Below are 17,066 nucleotides of genomic sequence, written 5' to 3'. Positions count from 1 at the left end.
TTATTAAATGAAAAAGTGTTTGTTACTGTTTGTGCTAGCAAACTCCAGAGTTAGGGGCAGTTGGTAGTTTATAGTCACACCACATGTGATAGTGATTTAGAGATGTGTTAAAACATCTGAGCAATGACAGGACAGAAAGTACAGACATAAGGCAGGAAAGAGGTTTCACATTTCAATCTGCAAATGTTTTCTAAAGCATAATGAAAAAAATTCTGGGTTCTGAAAATTGCATTGGTCATTTTACTTTCTGTATGCAGATTGGGCACAGTGAGCTTTTCTTTGCTAAAGATAGAGATCCATTATGGATTGAAGGAAGCTAAATACAGTTACTGAGCTATTGGGTACTGTCATGCGGTTGTACTCGGGAAGTTCTGCATGGTGCTGCTGTTCTGGCTGTTTCTTGCCTCTTCTGGGACTGGCCTTGAGGTTTTCTGCTTTGCTCTCTCCAGCATCTCCCTTCTGGAAAGCTGCTTAGCCTGAGGGTGATGCATGATCCATGAGAGCATGCAGTGCTGTGCTAGTGCTTGCTTATTGAATCCAGTACAGTGGAGAACCTGATGCAAACACTTGCAGTGCCAGTTTGCTTCTGTCAAAAGGGTATCAGTATGTTGTATCATCACCTTATCTTGCTTGAGACAGACTTCTTCAATTGCTTTGAAATCCTGCAGTGTAGCTGCTGTGCTATACATGAACAAATAATCATTATTGCTGTCATTGTTTTTTGCTGTATGTTTGCCTTCTCAGTTCAGCGAGCTTCATTCTTTGCTGCTGCTGATGAAAATCACAGACCTGTGAGCGCTGCCTCCAGTAGTGATCAGGCTGAGGACCAGCTTACTGCACAGATAAAGCCTTATACAGGGTAAGTAAGTACACCAGATAATGCAGGCTTCCTCAGATACAACTGAAGGAAAAGAGCAGGAACATCTTTATTTGGAAGCCATCTCCAGGCTTCACAGAACTCTCCACAAGTTCTCATGAAGGTGGGTGGGAGGTGAAAACAGAAGAATTGTAAGTCCAGTTGGAACCTTTTTGCAGGTTGTTTCTTGTCCATGATCTGCATGAACTTGTCCAAAGCAATGGTAATTTAGGGCACATACAAATAGAAAAGAAGTAGAGAGAAGTCAAGTGGTGGGTTGGCTCCAATTAACCATGACATAAATTCATTCTAGTGATTAACGTGCTACATATATTCCATGTACTCTGTTGTGTTCATTTTGTGAATTCTTAGTGTACTTGAGCACATACCTACATAAAGCCACTTGTTACACACCAGGCTGTTAGCTACCCTGTGTGAAGATAGTAAAACATATCAACACCTGTTCTTGTTTCCTGCTTACAACAGTAAAGAATCTCCCCCAACTCTCGCCTCTAAAGTGGACCAACTGGAAGGTTTGCTGAAGATGCTGCAGGAGGATTTACGAAAGGTAAACATTCCATCTGCAGGAAATCTGTAAGACACATTTAGCGCTGATAGGTGATGCTAATAACTGCATAATCCTGCTTTGCCATGCCTGAGCCTGTGACAGTCTTATCCTTGTGTGAGAACAAGACATTTCTTTGCTACTTTTCTAGGCTGTTCTTTTCATTATGCAAGGCCAGGATGGAGTGTCTAAATTTGTAGGCATCTGATTCCTCTGCTTAAATTAGGAAGGCGATGCAGAGTACCTTCACTCCTTATTCAGGTGGTGTTGCAAAAGGCTTGAAGTTAGTCCATGAAAATATATCTTTCTGCTGTTGCAAAGTTGACAGTATTCTCTAAATGTGTAATTTCTGTTGTGGAGATTTTCTGTGTTGTGTTACTGCCTGCTTGGTCCAGAAGGGATCATCTGTGGTCACAGGAAAAGTCTTTTAGCTGGGGAAGTATTTGCAAGAATGTTTCCCATCCCTTATGTAGTTAACCTTCAGCAGTTGTATGCTCATGTTGTACATACAGAACAGGGCATGCCCAATTTTTTCACCACCTGGGGAGGCGGCTTCTGGATTAGAATTTAAGATAGAGAAATTCTGCTCATTCAAGCAAAAAATGAGGAATGAAATGTCAAAAGTTACTCTTAGATATAAAACCATGTGTTATTGCACGTAAAATCCATAGAGTGATGTTTGTACTCTCTTAAATAGATTCTTATCTCTCTAAGTGGGTGGGAAGCATGACCTAAAATTTCTACTAAGATCTGTGTTTTTCCTCATGCCTAAGGAAAAGGAGGACAAGGCCAGTCTTCAGGCGGAAGTGCAACATTTGCGGGAAGACAACTTGAGGTTACAGGAGGAATCCCAGAATGCAACTGAGAAACTGAAGAAATTCACCGAATGGGTTTTCAACACGATTGATATGAACTGAGAACAGTGTACGGGGAAGGAAATGATCTGTTTTATTATTCCTGGGACTTAAGCTTTAATGTCACCTTAATCATGACATGTGAAAGTATAGTCAGAGCACTTCCCTGTCCTTCATCCTCCAATGACCCTTTTTTGCATCTCTGCGTGCACTCAGAACAATTGCAGATCAACAATCAATGTCTGCCTTTTGTAGAAAAAACAAAGTAAATAATTTTAAAAAGGTAAAATAAAAGTTTAACTGCTAAAATGTGAATGTCTATTTTTTGCACATTGTCTCTTTACCTGTTATGTACAAAATGATTTGGAGGTGGGATCAGGCTTGCTGTTCCATCTGCCTCTGTTTCCATTAACTCCTTTCTCTCTGTTTCAGGTAATCTGCTTTTCCTTGCAGCTTTGGCAAATATTATGACATCTAGAAAATTAGAAGGAAATGTTTATTTTACTGCTCTACTTACATTGTTTTCTGAAGTATGCCACAGACAAGGGGATGTAACGCAATGTTTTAGGTGTCTCCTTAGCGATTTGCGCTTGATTGCTAGTGCTACCTTCCCATACTTTACAGAGAACATGTGTCCATAGTGTATGGTACAGTACAACCAGCATCGTAACCTTTAGAGAGAGACTAGAGATGTGAGCCATGGGCAAGGCATATTATCACACATCTATTGCATTAGCATTTTTGGTTGCCTTTGTTTCCTGTGGAAACAATGGCTGCAAGTACCTTTACAAACAGCAAAAGTAGCCATGCTGCAGTTCATAGCATGTCAGGCAGGCTGAGAGATAACCAAGTACTGTTGCTGTACTGCTTAAGTATAGTCCCCTTCCCTTCCAGGGGAATCTGTTGCTTGCATATCTGCAGAAGACTTAGGCTGGAGTTGTAAAGAGATTAAGATTTCTTTCCCCTGAACTGATTCTATGAAAATCCACATTAAGCATCTCTGTGCACCTGCCCTCCCATTCCATTTCTCTGGACTTCTCAAATCACAACAGATTTGGGAAATGTTTATTAGGTCTTAAAACTCCTTTACTATGAAAGACAGAGGAATATGCAAGGGTGAATTAGAGAAGTGCATTTTTCAAAGCGCTGTGTTAGGATTGGAGCTCTGAAATCCCCAGTCCCCAGTGAAACCGTCTAGCAAGAGATTTCCCAAACTGCCTCATGCCAGGAAAGTTAATTTCTTGTTCTGTGAAGGAACAGCTAACTTGCCACAACATGTTACCTCTCCAGAAAATAGCTTTCAGGTGTCAGAATACAACTTCTGAGCGCTGCAGTCTGCACAGGCATTAAACTGTGCAGCATGCTCAGAAACCTTTTCTACTCCCTTCTGAGAATACCTTAATAAATACTGCCTTGCGTAAAGTGCAGTGTTATTTGGGGGTTAATGTCAAGAGCATCCACTCCCCCCCCTTTACCACATTCTCAAATTACAGATTAAAATCATCAGGCATAGTCTTGTCAGAAAAACTTCCATGCTCTTTTCAAATCCCTTTTCATGCTCTTAATCTTGCTCCACACAAGTACACACTACACTTCAACCTCAAACTTAATTTGTGATGCTAATCCCCATGGAGTTCTTCTCTAACGTTTTGTCATGGAAATGGATCTCTTTGGAACTGTTTCTGGAGTGCTTTTGTAAAGGTTTAGAATGTTGTGGGTTTTTTAATGACTTGTATGAAGGAGATTTATATAATGCCTGATATTATTTGTAAATGGGAAATATTGCTAACATCTCTGAGCATCCTGAAGTCTTGCTTTTATTCTCTTTTATTTTTAAGTTTGTTTTTTATTTTATTTCAAAAAATATTTTGGGACTTGGGGCAGACTATTTATTAGAGTTTTGCAACAGAGTTCTTGTATGATGCCACTGAAGGCTACTTGTAAAATTCTGACAATAAAACTCATTTTAAAGGCTCTTCTAAACCATTTTCTTCTGATTTTGTTTTTTTAAGACTTTTCAGAGGGTCCGTTAGTTCCTGCTTTCTTCTTGTATCACTTTTCTCAGTGCTTAGAGATAGAAATGTTTCCATTCTCTGTCATAGAATCGTATATTACTTGGTGTGTATACATGCATGTCATCTTGACTTTTCATTTGGATTTCTGCACAAATGTATTTTTCCATCTACCAGGGTTTGTTCCTTTAACAGTGACTCTGATCTTCACCAGGCTGATACGGTAAAGGAAGTCACTGGATTTTTTTATCATGTACCGGCGTTTTAAAACTTAATTCAAAAAACTGAAGCCAATTTAAGTGAAAATCAATCTTGCCTGACATGTCTGCCCAAGGGCACACACAGCTTTCAGCATCCCAGAGCCAAACTTGTGAGCTTGCAATGTTAGTTTTGGGGGGTGGGACAGATACTCCATTTGTTTTGTTTTTCAGATCTCCTCCTTTGACTTGGGAGATAACCTTGGACATGATTTGGACAGGTCTTCTTTTGGCCCAGTGGATCAGCATTATGGACAACTCAGAAATGTGGAACTAGGTGGGTCTTCAGGAAAGCATCTTTCAGGTTCACTGAACGGATCCTTAAAAGGCATGTGGCGAAAGAAAATCCATCTCTTTATAGCAGTGAAGTTATCAAGCCAAGAGAGCTCTGAAGCAGCAAGAGCAAGTGGTAGTACCTGGTTGAAAAATGGGAGTTGAATCTCAGAAAACTAGATGCTGTCTTGCCATTTGTAGTTGGATACTGGTAATGGAGTTGAAGCAGTTTCCTGCAGGTCAAGGAGTTGCCCTGTCCACATTCATAATCAATTCATGCCAGGGGTTCCCACACGCCGCCACACACAGCGATAGGTCAGCCTAGACCAGGGCAGGATCTAACTGGCAAGCGTCTTCTACAGCCTTGAGTCATCATTAGCCTCAGCCGAAAGTGGGTGGCTGTGGGAGGAGTGCAGGTGACAGGGGCTGCCTTCCTGTTTCACCCATTTCTCCCAAGAAAGTGATGTTTTATATTCCTGACAAGTTTTGTGTTCTTTGTCTGTGTTCCAGTGTGAAGATGCTGTTCTCCTGTGGTAGTGTTTGGGTAGCCAGCTGTGGTTTCTCTCCAGATTCCCAAATTGGGGGTGGGAGGAAGGTGTCACCATGGAGGGGCTGCTGCCAAGCATGCGTGATGGATAATGCTATCAGAAATGAAGCATGGTGTAGGTAACTGGTCAGAGGGTATTGGGCTCCAGTAAGAGACAAGCTGTGAGGCACACAGGAGCTGGGATTGTGAGAGGAGAGTTTGGTGGGAAAGGGCCTGGAGAGCTAGTTAACAGGGTTAGGAGAAAGATGATGAGGGGGTGAAATGGAACACATCCAGGCTTTACTCCTCGAAAAGCATGGTTGCTGTATGGTAGCCTTTTGTTTCTGTGGAAGCTGTGTTGCAGCCCTGTGAATGGGTATTGTGAGGAAGCCTTTTCTCCAGCTTTTCCTCTGGTGGGAAAGGTCCCCACAAACCAGGGAGGGTTTGTGTCTGTTTTTAAAACCTTTACATAATCCCTTCTTTTAGGTTGGCAGTTAACAAATTCTCTTTTAAAGCAGTTGACTGTCTCAGACACTTCTGAATGGTGTTAGTCCTGTATGTGAGCAACTTGCTTTGCTGCAAGACAGGAGGGCAACAGAGGCGGTTGCTGTTTACCAGCAATCCAAAATTGGATTCCCTGGAGGAGAGATGACACTGTCCCTCTTTGATCGCTGCAGGTAGAGCAGAGACGTGGGCTTTACTGAGGCAGTTACGAATGGAGAGGAGCTGGGCAATGAGATGATGAGGCTGGTACAGATGCCATTACCTTTTCCTGATGTTAACTGTGGTGAGGAAGTCCTTGCTGTGCTGTTTGAGGCAATGCTGGGAGGAAAACAGCTCACAGAGATACTGACTTCAGCGCTCCGTAGTAAGAGCCCCTTCTCCTCAGGGTGTTAGCTTTGGCTGGGCATGAGGGGAGTGAGGCTGAAGAGTTCATGTGAGTCAGACTTGCTGGAGGCCAAGGTCTGTGTTTGAAGGCCCGTTTCCCCAAGGCAGTGGCACTGATGATCTTGGTATGCAAGGTCACAGCAGGCAAGTCCCCCCCTCTCTCTGGGTTCTCCTGTGCCTGCATGGACCTGCCTCCTGCCAGAAGGCGATTTCAAACAGCTTGTGTTTCTCCAAGATGTTTGTTGTCTGAATGATTTAAAGCAGGCTGGGCTGTTTGTGACATGGCAGAGTGTGGCCAACTCAAGTGAGAGCTGCTATGGGGAGTAAAATCAGGGTGCTGCAGCAATCTGCATGGCCTCCCACCAAAAAATCTCTGAGGTTTTTTATAGAGGTTTCTCATTCCTGTACTCGGTACCACTTATGTTTTAACCAAGGCCTGGGTTGAGCCCCCAGGTTCTGTTTCACTCTGCACTGCCTGCAAGAAGGACACATGCTGCCAGGCAGGGAGGCAGTGCTGCTGGGCAGATGGTGCTCTCAGCAGCTGAAGGAGGGCCATCAGTGCTTGGCACACAAAGAAGTTGGAGACTGAAACTAGGACATGCTCAAGGACAACGACTGGATGTGGTTTCCTAACCTCGTGTTGTGATCGTGGTGAATGCTGCCAACTAGTAACTAAATAGAGGTTTGATGCCATCCAGGAGCATCCTGGTGCTGTTTTAAACTGCATTCCTGTTCTTTCCTCTTGCTCTCTCCTGCCTGCTCTTGCACTTGCCTTCCAGCATTTTGTTTTGCCTGGTGACTGCAGTTGTGCAGCAGGCGTGACTGCAGCACTGGGGCTGCAGCGATGCTGTGGCTGCCTGTGGCTGAGCTGAAAGGCACACTGAGTCAAGCAATTTGAGCATTTGGTTGAACAAAAGAGCTTGACTGCTCACTGGATTTTTGCATCTCACCTTAAATCAAGTTTGCTGGAGTTGGGAGGCTCCTATGCATATGGAAGGTACAAGCTGTGCCATGCCCAAAGATTCACGTGCCAGTGGTAACACCTGGCATGTGTCTGCCCACATGCAGCAGAAACAATTGGTACGTGCTTGCCTGGCATTTCACCACTTGGTTATCAGCTCAGTCCAGCTCTGCTGTGCCAGCTGCTGCTGCAGGCATACCGTGGGTGGCAGTTTGGTGAGATTTCAGTCTTGTTTCCTCCCTATACCCATCACTTTTGATCGTAATAGTGGGATAATGTAAATAAATATGCATCTATTTGCTTTTAACATTGTTTGCAACACTTTTTAATAGGTTAGTTTTTTTCAGTCTGTGCACAGGCACTTGATAAAATGCCATTCTTAGAGTCACAGAATGGTTTGGGTTGGAAGGAACCTTCAAGCTCATCTAGTTCCAACCCCAATGCCACGGGCAGAGACACCTTCCACTAGACCGGGTTGCTCCAAGCCCCATCCAACCTGGCCTTGAACACTGCCAGGGATGGGGCAGCCACAGCTTCTCTGGGCAACCTGTGCCAGTGCCTCACCACCCTCACAGGGAAGAATTTCTCCGTTATATCTGATCTAGATTTACCCACTGTCAGTTTAAAACTATTCCCTCTTGTCCCATCCCTACATGCCCTTGTGACTGCTTAGCGTTGGTAGACCAGTCAGTCACCATAACCTCTAAGTCCTAATGGTGTTACTGTCTAGCAGATTTTGTGTCCTTCCTTGCTTTAAGGGGACAGAGAGTACATATAACTTCTTGCCTGCTATTTGCCTCTCAATGCTTGCCTGTGTTTTTGCCATACTTAGGACTATTGAAACTGGAGAATTTTTCATGTGTGAAGTTTTCAAGGTGTCCTGAAGTTACTTGTGGAGGGCAGACATCTGAGAGCTGCACTGTATTCTAACTGTTCAAGCACCAAGCAAGAAATTGCCTCATAATGTTGGGAAGCTTGGAAAACATGAGTCTCCCTCTTGTCTGTGGTTTCTCTTTCGAGGCTTCCATGGCCTAAAAGCAACATTGAAACTAGCATTAGTTCCACAGCTCTGATTTGTTTGCCCTGATTTCCCAGTTAGATCTCAGCTGAAGCTCTCCACTAAAATCCTGTAGTTTTTAACCATATTTGTTCTGAGCCATCTTTACTAGCCAAAATATGGGTAATACCTCAGCCAGCACAGAGCAGACTCTGTAGAATCAGAGCATGCAGTGTGGGTCTCTGGTCTGCTGTAAGATGCCCTCCCCAAGTCCTGCCATTCCTGCAGGTCTCAGTTGTGCTACCTACATCATGTGGTGTTTGTGGCTGGAATGGGCAGAAAGTGCCTCACAGAAAAGTGCTGGCAGGTGAAAACATCCCCTTCTGAGGTCAAGTAAAGACAGACAAGTTCTTTACACAACAGTCAATAGAGGAGCCACAGCCATCCTGGACAAGAGCCCTTGAGGTGCTTTCCCAGCAACCTAGTGGCCAGCAGAACAGGAAAATCCAGGATGCCAACTATTTAATGATGAGAAAAGGGAGAGGCAGAGTGAAACCCTGCATATAAGCACACACCAGTCTCCCTTACTGAATTTTCCAGAGTACAAAGTGACAAACTAGTCTTGGAGCATGCCTCCGGGAGCACAGAAAATTTTGCTTCAGCTTCATGGGTTTGTTTTTTTTTTTTGAGTGAAGGATTTAAGGCATACTGCCCACTTGCAGTCTACTCTGTTTTCAAATAGAGTTTATCTTGGTGGATTTGCGCAGGGCAGATTTGAAAAGATCAGGTGGCAGTATCCAAATACACAGATAAAGGCTGTATTAGTTTCACAAGGTGCTGAACTTGGTGAAATGCTGAATTTCTGCTGGCTTCTGAACTTCACCTCTGTCTCCATGTGAGGGGAAAGCCAGCAAGGTTTCCTTTTACATAGCTTTGTACCTGTGGGCTTTGTAGCCATGGTCAGTTCAGAACAGGAGGCTTGAAGGGAAGAGCTGTGTTTCAGAAGAGCATCTCTTTGGGTCAGGGAAGAAAGCAGAGCTTGGGGGAGTGAGCTAATCAGCTCTGTAGCCACTAACAAGCTTCCCCTGCATATGTGCACCGTGCTGGATGCACCGAGAGCTTTCACAGGCTGCCACAGATGGGATGTGGGTCTTCACGCCATGTCCTGAGCCAGCGAGATGGACCCTGCAGCATGCTGGGCTGTGCGGGGGGAGGCTGTTCTCCTTGTCGGCAGTGATGGGCTGGGGAGGCCTCATGCTCAAGTTTGGCTCTGGCTTGCATTTCAGTAGCACCCTGTGCTGAGAGATTTGGATGAACGTTTCTGTGTTGGTGATGTGGCAGTAAGAAATAAACCAGGAGAGTGACTTAAATGAATTTAGACGTTCAACGTAACTGCTGCTGGATTATAGACAGGGTTTTTCTTTCCTGTGCTTAGACTTTCTACATGTTTTACGGAAAAAAAAAAGATAATATTGAGTTTCAGTGTGTCTTCTAGCACTGAATCATGCTGGCTTGCAACTAAATGTGACCCTTTGCATTGTATTTTAACAAGTTATATTTCTGATGTCTACATTCTTATGTCAGAAAATAATGGATGAGGCATTCCTTTTTTAAATTTCATTAATTTACCTGCCTGACTTGTGTTCATTTGCATGGAAACAGAAACTTAATACAACAAAACTAGACATTTTATCAGTTAAAAAGAGTAACACAACTCCCCCTTTGCTTATTCTGAGTTTCCACCAGTAGGTCACCTGTCTCTCCTGGGTTTATGCAAGGCAGGGACAGTAAATGATCGCTCCCTATTTACTGTCACCAAACCACTCATGATTCCAAAGATCCTTATTGTATCATCCTTCAGTTGTCTCTTTTCCAATCTTAGTCTTACTTCTTGTATGGAATCACTTTCAGATCTTTCCTGTTACTTTTCTCCGAGCTCTTCACATTCTGCTCCATCCTTTTGCAGCTGACAGGATCAGAAGTGTATGCTGTCTTTGGGATGCAAATGCACCACCATGTTATCCTGGTATTCTCCGTTCTGTTCTCTACCACTTCCCAAAGTATTCCTAACACTTCATTTTCTAATTGCTACAGAACATGCATCTCCCAGGGAAGGATCCTGACTACAAGACTATTAGCTTAACTTGTGTATTATCCAACTTTCTCTTGTTAGTTCTCTTTCATTTGGCTTAGAATATGTATTCTCTCAAGGATGGGAATTTCTAGCCTGGTGACTGTCATTTAGGTTCCTTTTTATTCGTTGCTGTTGCAGTGAATATTTGGTTCCTCCAACTGAAAGTAGAATGGATGGCAATGAAAACAACTGACAGCAGAATTGTGTACAGCCCACACAGGAAGATGTTTGATTAAGAGAGAGTGAGACAGGTAGGCCTGAAAAGGCCAGAGCTGGCTTTTGCAGCACTGCCAAATAGAGACCTCAACTGTCTTCACAGTGAAGTCCAGCCTCCATTATCCACCTGCTCCTATTCCACACAGAGAACACCTTAATTATTTAACAGTCTTGTTTTGTCTTCAAATGCTTTGAGGGATGATGTGTATACAGAAAAGGCTGGGGACAGGAGCCCTGGAAGTGGGAGCATTGTTGGAATGTGGTTGCCCAGAGCTCCTACAATGGGGAAAGGAATGAGGACCTAACAAATAGGCAGCAAGTTGGAAGGAGAAACCCCAGAAATGGGGAGGATTACCAAATCTTGTATTGCACTTGAAGTTGGAAAACCCAATGTGTCCTTGACCACAACAGGAAGGGGAGAAGGCAGGTTTGGGGCACATACAGCTGTCAAGGGAGAAGGACCTGCAAGTAATCGCTGGAATGAAGAGCAATGCAGCAGGCAGAAAATGGGTAAGTGGGTGTATTGAGGGACAGGAAAAGTTCCTAGCTGGCGAGATGTTCTGGGAGACCCCCATGTTAACACCTCACGGTGTGTGAGGCTCCTCAGTGCCCTGACAAACTGCAAGCCAATTTTCAGCCCCACTTTTGGCTGAAGGGAGAGGTCAGTGCCTGGGTTATCTCCTCAGAGCATTTCCCTTTCTTGTGGATGTCACTGCTCTGAGCAAGCTCATTGTGGATATTCACAAGCCCCTGGCAGAGGTGGAGAAACCAGGGATGAATGTTGCCAGGTGATGGGCAGAAAAAAGGAGGCGACTGAAATCAAGTAGGTATAGGAGGTTTGTAATCAAGTCAAATGACAGCTGACCAGCAAGGAACTGTTTTCCCTTTGGGCTTGCAGTAATGCTGTAAAGCTCTGGACAGTAGAGAAACACTTGTCCAGCTCAGCTGTTGGGCACTTCTGTCCTTAGAACCTTGCAGATGGGAAATCACAGCTTTTTCTTGCCCATGTAAAACAAAGAACTTGTGCTTATCCTACAGAATCTAATCCTGCTGTGTTCCCAAAGGATGAGCTAGCTCTAATAAGATCTTCTCTGTATCTGATATCTATGACAAAGCCAGAAACTCTTAGTAGGGTATTAGCTGACACAGTGATACTCTAATGCACTTTGTAATTCATGTTTTATTCATGAGGCCTGACACCTATTTCCCAAATGTGCTTTAGGGCTATATGGTCTCTGTGGAGAGATTTATTCTTGCTGTGTCAGGTACTTTGGGTACTGACAGACGGTGATAAAAATGTTTGTTCATGGCACCTTTTCTCCATATTTAAGCAAGCAGAAGTGAGTGGTAAGCTATTGCCAAGGCAGAGGCTGGAACTTGGCTTCAGGACTTTCCTACTCTCTTTGGCCTCAGATAATAAGTTTGACCTAACTGCTCCTCCTTATGCTATGATTTCTTCAGATGTACTCAATACTCTTGAAATTGCCTGATCCAAACATCTTTGAGTGCTACAAGGCTACTTCTGTTCCACTTTACATCACTTCACTTACCAACTGTCCACTTCTGGGAACAGCCTTGCAATGGCTGATTGCTGCTCAGGTAGGGTAAAAGCCCCACGACTTGGAAAGGACTTTCAGCAGCAGAGAGGGTTTATGGTCCATGCTGGCTGAAGTTAATAGGAAGCTCTGCATTGGAGCTGGGATGTGCTGGCTCACATTGGCTGGGATTCTGGCACTTGCAAGGCTGTCAGACTGCGATGTTGTGTGCCTTCAGTGGCAGACAGGAACTAAGAGAAGAGCAGATTGTGGCCTGCCAGGCAGCTGGGAGGTAGCCTGATGCAGTAGGAGGGATCAGACATGGCTGAGAATACCAACTTTTGTAATGATGTAGGGGCAGTCGGATAGGAGCCATGAAAGCCTGGTCTGTACCATGTTTTTTTGAGCATTATAAAGATGAAGACTGGAACACCTCAGAAAAGCCTGACCTTTGCCCTGCAGTTTTTGCATATCTAAGGTTTAGGAGAAGGTAGAAACTTTGTTAGAAATGCTGGCTTTCCTCTAAGTGCTTGTCCTGAGTTGGAGAAGTGGCAATGAGTGCTCTGGACCAACCGACAGGGTGTCATGTGCTCTCCCATTCCTGTGTCAGCTTCTTCTAGCTGAAGCCCACTGATCAAGATCTTTGACCTTGATCATAACTAACTACTCCAGGTGTATCTATGAGTCTTCTGTATAAGAGCACTTCCCATAGTTTGACCAGAACATGCCTGCCGTATCTCAAAGATGGTTTTCAGTGGGTGTGATGCTCTGAAACAGGCTACTTTCAGCTCTTGCTGATTCAGCCCCCCTGAGGTTTCAGGCACCTCCCAAGACTTTTCTAGCAGGCCTTGCACGGCATTCTGTCCTCTTACCTCCCACAGGTAACCAAAAGTCTGGGTCTGCATCTGCATGGAAACAGTCTGGGAGAGACAGATAATGTTTTGTGGGTCGGAGAGTGTCATGGAGGGGCTGTGAAATGCTGCTAACTCGAAGATCATCCCCTGCCCCCACCCCAAGTAAAATGAAAGAAAAGGGAGGGAGGTGCCTGCACTGCCCCTGTGATTCAGGGGCTGTATTAAGTGTTGTGGTCAGTTTGGTCCCTGATAACGGGTCTGTAGGACTTAGGCTGACCCTTTGCCTGCGGGATGGGCTGTATTCATAGAATCACGGACTGCTCTGGGAGGGACCTTAAAGCTCATCCAGTTCCACCCCCTGCCGCGGGCAGGGACACCTTCCACTAGAGCAGGTTGCTCCAAGCCCCGTTCAGCCTGGCCTTGAGCACTGCCGGGGATGGGGCAGCCACAGCTCCAGCCCGTGCCGGTTCGTCTCCCCCGCCGCTGCCCCCGCAGCGCTGCGTTCCGGTCCCGGCAGCACGGACCGGCCCCTCCGGAGCCGCTGCCCCCGGGCAAGCCCCGGCCGAGGCGCCGCGGCCGCCGCTGCTTGGGAAGGGCTGGGGCGCCCTCTGGCGGTGCCTGCCGCCGGCGGCACGCACTGCCCTGCTGTCTCCCTTCGCGCTTCCCGCTGCGGGCCAGCTGGGGCTGAGTCCCGGGTCGGAGCAGGGCAGCTCTGCAGGGCCGGGTGCCTCCGTGCCCGCTCGCGGCTTCTCATTTCCTATCGCTGCCTCTTTACATACAGCATCCCCATTCGTTTGGGTTCTTTATGTGCTTTCTCCACCTTCTGCTAACGTCAGCCCCTTTCTCCCCGGCCCCTGCGTGAAGAGCAAACTTTGGTCAAACACTTCTCCTGTCGTCGGTGGCCATTGCATGTAAATGCGTCTCTAAACCAAAGGGCAAACACGGAGTTCAGGGCTGTGCTGATGGCATTCGCTGTCATACTCTTGGGAGGTGTCTCTGACAATCGTAGAATCATAGAACAGTTTAGGTTGGAAGGGACTGTCAAAGTTCATCTAGTCCAATATCCTGCAATGAGAAGGGCATCTCCAACTAGATCACGCTGCTCAGAACCATATCCAGCGTGGCTTTGAATATCTCCAGGGATGGGGTATCCAACCCTTCTCTGGCCAACCAGTGCAAGGGTTTCATCCCTCTCATTGTAAAAATGAGACAGGGTGAGCGTTTCCTAAAAATTACATTTTGAAAAAATATAGCCTGGGGATTTTGTATTTTAAGAGGCAGAAAACCAAACCTTGGAAGAAAAAAGTCCACTGCTCAGTTGAAGTCCCAGGAACATTTTTCTCCTTTGCTCTTCATTGCTCACTGTAGCCTATCCATTGGGATTCATCGGAGGTTAAAATCCCCACTCCCCAAAAGCTGTCATCCACTTCTAGCATCCAGGAGGCTGTTTGCTCCTAAACACTGCTACCTTCTTGGCTCTTCTACCCGCAGAGCTGGAGACAGCCCCGGTATGTCCCAGCTAAGCAAAAAGCTTGGCCTCTTGTATACAAGGACAGGCAGTTGCTCCAGAGGTTTGTGCTGTTTTTCCCCAGCAGTGTGGTCATTTTGGAGGAAAAGAGAGAAGACTGAGAGGGGATCACATTAATGCATGTAGATATTTCAAAGGTGGGTGTCAGGAGGATGGTGCCAGCCTCTTTCCAGGGGTGCCCAGTGACAGGATGAGGAGCAGTGGCCACAAACTAAAACACAGGAAGTTTCACCTCAACATGAGGAAGAACTTCTTTACGCTGGAGGTGGCAGAGCAGCAGAACAGGCTGCCTGGGGGCGTTGTGGAGTCTCCCTCTCTGGAGACATTCAAAACTTGCCTGGACATGCTGCTGTGTAACCTGCTGTAGGTGGCCCTGCCTTAGCAGGGGGGTTGGACCAGATGATCTCTAGAGCTCCCTTCCAACCCTAATCATTCTGTATGATTCTGTGACTTAATGTCCCTGCCTCAGGTTCCCGGTAAGGAGAACCTGCACAGGAGCTCCCCTTCCCTTGTGAAGTGTTTTGAAATCTGCTTATAAAAAGCCCTTACATAGCAACAGTGCCCTCTGTTAATGAAAAGCGCTGCATGGGAACCGAGTTTCTCCTGGCCTCATGGGAAGAGGTGGGCAGTCACAGACTTGGGAGCCGAGTTGAAGCCCAGGTTACTGTAACAAACTGTTCTGCTTTGTGGGCCCAAATGCTGTCTGCTGCAAAAAGAGCTCATTGCTTGCAATTACAGTTTTTCATCTATGTGTCTGTATGTTATTTCAAGCATAAACATTGCAATTTGTTTCTGTGAGGAATCATGGTTGATTTATCTTTGGTTTTGCAGACGAGGTTCTGCGTGTTTCTCAGTAAGTACTATTAATATTGCATAGCTGTCACGATAAAGAAGGAAGCATGCTGGTGGTTTGGCAGAAGTTCTAGTAGAAGAAAGCATGTAATGCTCTTTTTGCATGATATCCTTCTCTTGCTTCACATCTCGCAGACTTGCAGGCTGAGATGAAAAGAGTTGCATATCCTGCTTTCCTTGCAAACCCTGCTCTCTTCTCAAGAATGCTCCTTTAACTTTTTATATGTGGCAGCTCTGCTCAATCTCTGTTTCTCCTCCTACCTTTTTATAGTTGCGAAGGTTTTTGGATGTATTGTGTGGCTGTCATAGGCCATTTTCCTCCTGCTGTGCTGAATCAAGGCTGTAGACAGCAGAGCTTCTCAGCGGGTGGAATCAGCTGTCAAGTGATAAATGTGCAGTTCCTGCTTTTACATCCACTCTTGCGGGCTAATGGATGTGGTCGCTAATCTGAAAGCAGCAGCAGATGCAGAACATACCCTGTCTGTGCCTTAGCGTTTCTTGGGATGAACTTTTCAGTTGTTCAGCTGGGCGTGAGGTGGCGGTGGTGTCAGTTTAACCTATAAGCATCACCCGTAAAATTGCTGCTGCAAGTCTTCCTCAGCTAAAAGCAAACCCTGCTGACTGTTTTTCATGCTTCCATTGAACTTATGGAAATGGTTCTGGAATGCATTGTCTGTACATGAGCAGCTGGAAACTTGGTTTGATCACAGAGTTTGTGAAACACAACTTTTGCCACATGTAGGAGGCTCTTTTCTAGGAGCAGTGGCAGCTCACTGGATCCAAGGTGCAATGTGGGGCTTCTGTACTGCTGCCTGGGACCACAGATTTGCAGCAACACTTAGCACAGCAATTAAGAATAAAGGGCATCAGGAGAAGGCATATCCTTTGTAGGCCTGTGCCATAGCAAAGTCCTGAAGGCCAACCTATTCTTCCTCCTGGGTATGTCATTTTCCATCGTTGTCAAATTGTTTCAGCCCTTTTCCTGCAGCAGGCGCCCAGCTGAAGCACTCAGCTGTATTCAGTTGAGCAAGCTGAAAAAGAACAAGCAGTTTGATGAGTGCTGAAAAATTTGTCCTTACACACTTGGCTGCAGAACATCTATCTCAACAGTCCCCCCAGGGCGAGCAGAGTAAAGCCAAGATGCAAGATGTGGCAATGGGGTTTTATGTTGTACACTTTAGCCTTTATGGCAACAAGAAGCAAGAATCTGAGACAAGACTGTATTTACCTGCTCAGAGTTCATCCTTCTCCTGTACCTGTCTCGCTTCTGCTAAAAGGAAATGTGGATCAACAAGGCCCTAGAGGTACTACCTAAAAGTGGCGCCACTCCTGCCTTCAAAATGAAGGTGAGTGAATGCCACCAGGTAGCCTGCCAAGCTCGTGTCTTTCTCTGATGAATTTTGCCTCTTTCATTCTTGTTATATTACTGCTTGTAATGCACATGTTTTGAGAATCTAATTTTTGCACTCAATGCCCGGTAAGCAAATGCAGTTCCCCAAAGTCCCGCTAATGCTGTGGTAGGAAAAAGGCAGTATGACTGCAGCAACTCGCGTAGAGTCCTGCCTGTCCTCCTGACAGCTGCAGCGCTTTGCACCATCGCTACTGCCATGAGCATGAGGCTGTTCCTTATCCAAGGAGGATGCAGGGTAATTAAACACTGAGGTGTTTCTCTCTACTTAGCCAGTGGAAATTATTTCAGGCTCTTCTCAGGGAGTCCATCAGCTGCACCATGAGGAGCCAAAGGGTCTGTCAGGTGGC

At 45.6% G+C, this 17,066-nt stretch overlaps 1 protein-coding gene across 3 annotated transcripts in view; it reads left to right on the top strand.

The window, feature by feature from the left end:
• SIPA1L1 (signal induced proliferation associated 1 like 1) overlaps nt 1-2,584 on the top strand; it is a 214,769-nt gene extending 212,185 nt beyond the window's left edge. For all 3 annotated transcript variants that reach the window (XM_062630841.1, XM_062630842.1, XM_062630840.1), the window contains exons 20-22: nt 745-859; nt 1,343-1,424; nt 2,195-2,584. In XM_062630841.1, the coding sequence (XP_062486825.1) occupies nt 745-859; nt 1,343-1,424; nt 2,195-2,338 (341 nt within the window). In that variant the 3' untranslated portion in view covers nt 2,339-2,584. The remainder of the gene's footprint in view (nt 1-744; nt 860-1,342; nt 1,425-2,194) is intronic.
• Nucleotides 2,585-17,066: the final 14,482 nt, after the last annotated feature.

Source organism: Pezoporus occidentalis, unplaced genomic scaffold (assembly GCF_034315485.1).
Source record: "Pezoporus occidentalis ecotype Australia unplaced genomic scaffold, CSIRO_AGI_Poc_V1 ctg36, whole genome shotgun sequence".
Lineage (NCBI taxonomy): Eukaryota > Metazoa > Chordata > Aves > Psittaciformes > Psittacidae > Pezoporus > Pezoporus occidentalis.
This window is presented reverse-complemented; position numbering and strand designations above follow the sequence as displayed.